General features: G+C 31.9%; 1 protein-coding gene across 1 annotated transcript; it reads left to right on the top strand.

Moving 5' to 3' along the window:
• Window positions 1-14: 14 nt before the first annotated feature.
• ENU1_098890 (fructose-1,6-bisphosphate aldolase, class II protein) lies at window positions 15-1,010 on the top strand (the record flags this gene model as incomplete). Its single annotated transcript, XM_008859252.1, has 1 exon — window positions 15-1,010. A coding segment is annotated over one exon (996 nt), but the record flags the coding sequence as incomplete, so codon positions are not given.
• Between the last annotated feature and the right edge of the window lie 480 nt (window positions 1,011-1,490).

Genomic DNA, 1,490 nt, shown 5'->3' with positions numbered 1-1,490 from the left:
TCATTTCATTTTTACAAATGGCTGCTAAGACTGTTAACTATAAAGAACTTGGACTTTGTAATCACAAAGAAATGTTTGAACATGCTATTAAAGGAGGATTTGCTGTTCCAGGTTTTAATTTCAATAACCTCGAACAAATGCAAGCTATTATTCAAGCATGTACTGAAGCTAAATCACCAGTTATCCTTCAAGTATCAAAAGGAGCACGTGAATATGCTAATGCTACTCTTTTGAGAAATCTTGCTAAAGGAGCTGTTGAATATTCAAAAGAAATTGATCCAGAACATAAGGGTATTCCAATTTCACTTAACCTTGACCATGGAGCTAACTTCCAAATTTGTAAAGAATGTGTAGATAATGGATTCTCTAATGTTATGATTGATGGATCAGCACTTCCATATGAAGAGAATGTTAAATTAACAAAACAAGTTGTTGAATATGCACATAAATTTGGAGTTACTGTTGAAGGAGAACTTGGAGTTCTTTCAGGAGTTGAAGATGATGTTGCAGCAGCAGAACATGTATTTACTGATCCAAAGGATGTTGAAGCATTTGTTAAAGATACAGGAGTAGATGCACTTGCTATTTCAATTGGAACATCACATGGAGCATACAAATTCAAACCAGGAATGCATCCAAGAATTAGACTTGATATTCTTCATGAAGTTGAAAAGAGAATTCCAGGATTCCCAATTGTTCTTCATGGATCATCATCAGTTCCACAAGAATGGGTTGCTGTTATTAATCAATATGGAGGAAAATTAGAATCAGCTATTGGTATTCCAGAAGACCAAATTAGAGAAGCTGTTAAGAGTGCTGTTTGTAAAGTTAATATTGATTCAGATGGTAGACTTGCTATGACAGGATCAATTAGAAGATATCTTGCAGAACATCCAAAGGACTTTGATCCAAGACAATATCTTGGACCAGCTAGACAAGCACTTAAGGAATTATACCTTCACAAGGTTTCAGACAAGGTTTTGAACTCAGCAGGAAAATCATGGTATTAAACTAATTTTAATAGCCATTTTTATTATACATTTTATTTTTATTGGTATTTTCAGATTTGATAAAATTTAAAAAAGAAAAAGTATTAAGAAGGAAGTTGTTTTTATTTGAGTATTAATACCTCACTTATAAACCAACATAATTGATAAAAGCAAAATACCACAAATACAGTCATTGATACAGAAGATAATAACTGAGTTTGTAGTGAGAAAGAAGGTTTATATAATAGAGAATTTACATTTCATAGAGTCTAATAACAAAACCCATAAATAATAAGCATTATTGATATTCATTCTATCTCAATATCAATACCAGGAAATGGTTTTGGTTCATATTTGGTTATAAACTCTACTATGAAGATGAGATAGTGGTTGAGGAGGTGTTGTAAATGTTGTCTATCCCAAGTTTGAGGGTAATAAATTTGATTTATTCCATCTTGTTGATTAGAAATAATGTGGTAAGGAATTAAGAGTTGTTAGAGT

The sequence above is a fragment of the Entamoeba nuttalli genome (assembly GCF_000257125.1).
Source record: "Entamoeba nuttalli P19 unplaced genomic scaffold asmbl_4266, whole genome shotgun sequence".
NCBI lineage: Eukaryota > Evosea > Mastigamoebida > Endamoebidae > Entamoeba > Entamoeba nuttalli.
Note: the sequence above shows the minus strand (reverse complement) of the source record. Positions and strands in the feature narration are given on the sequence as shown.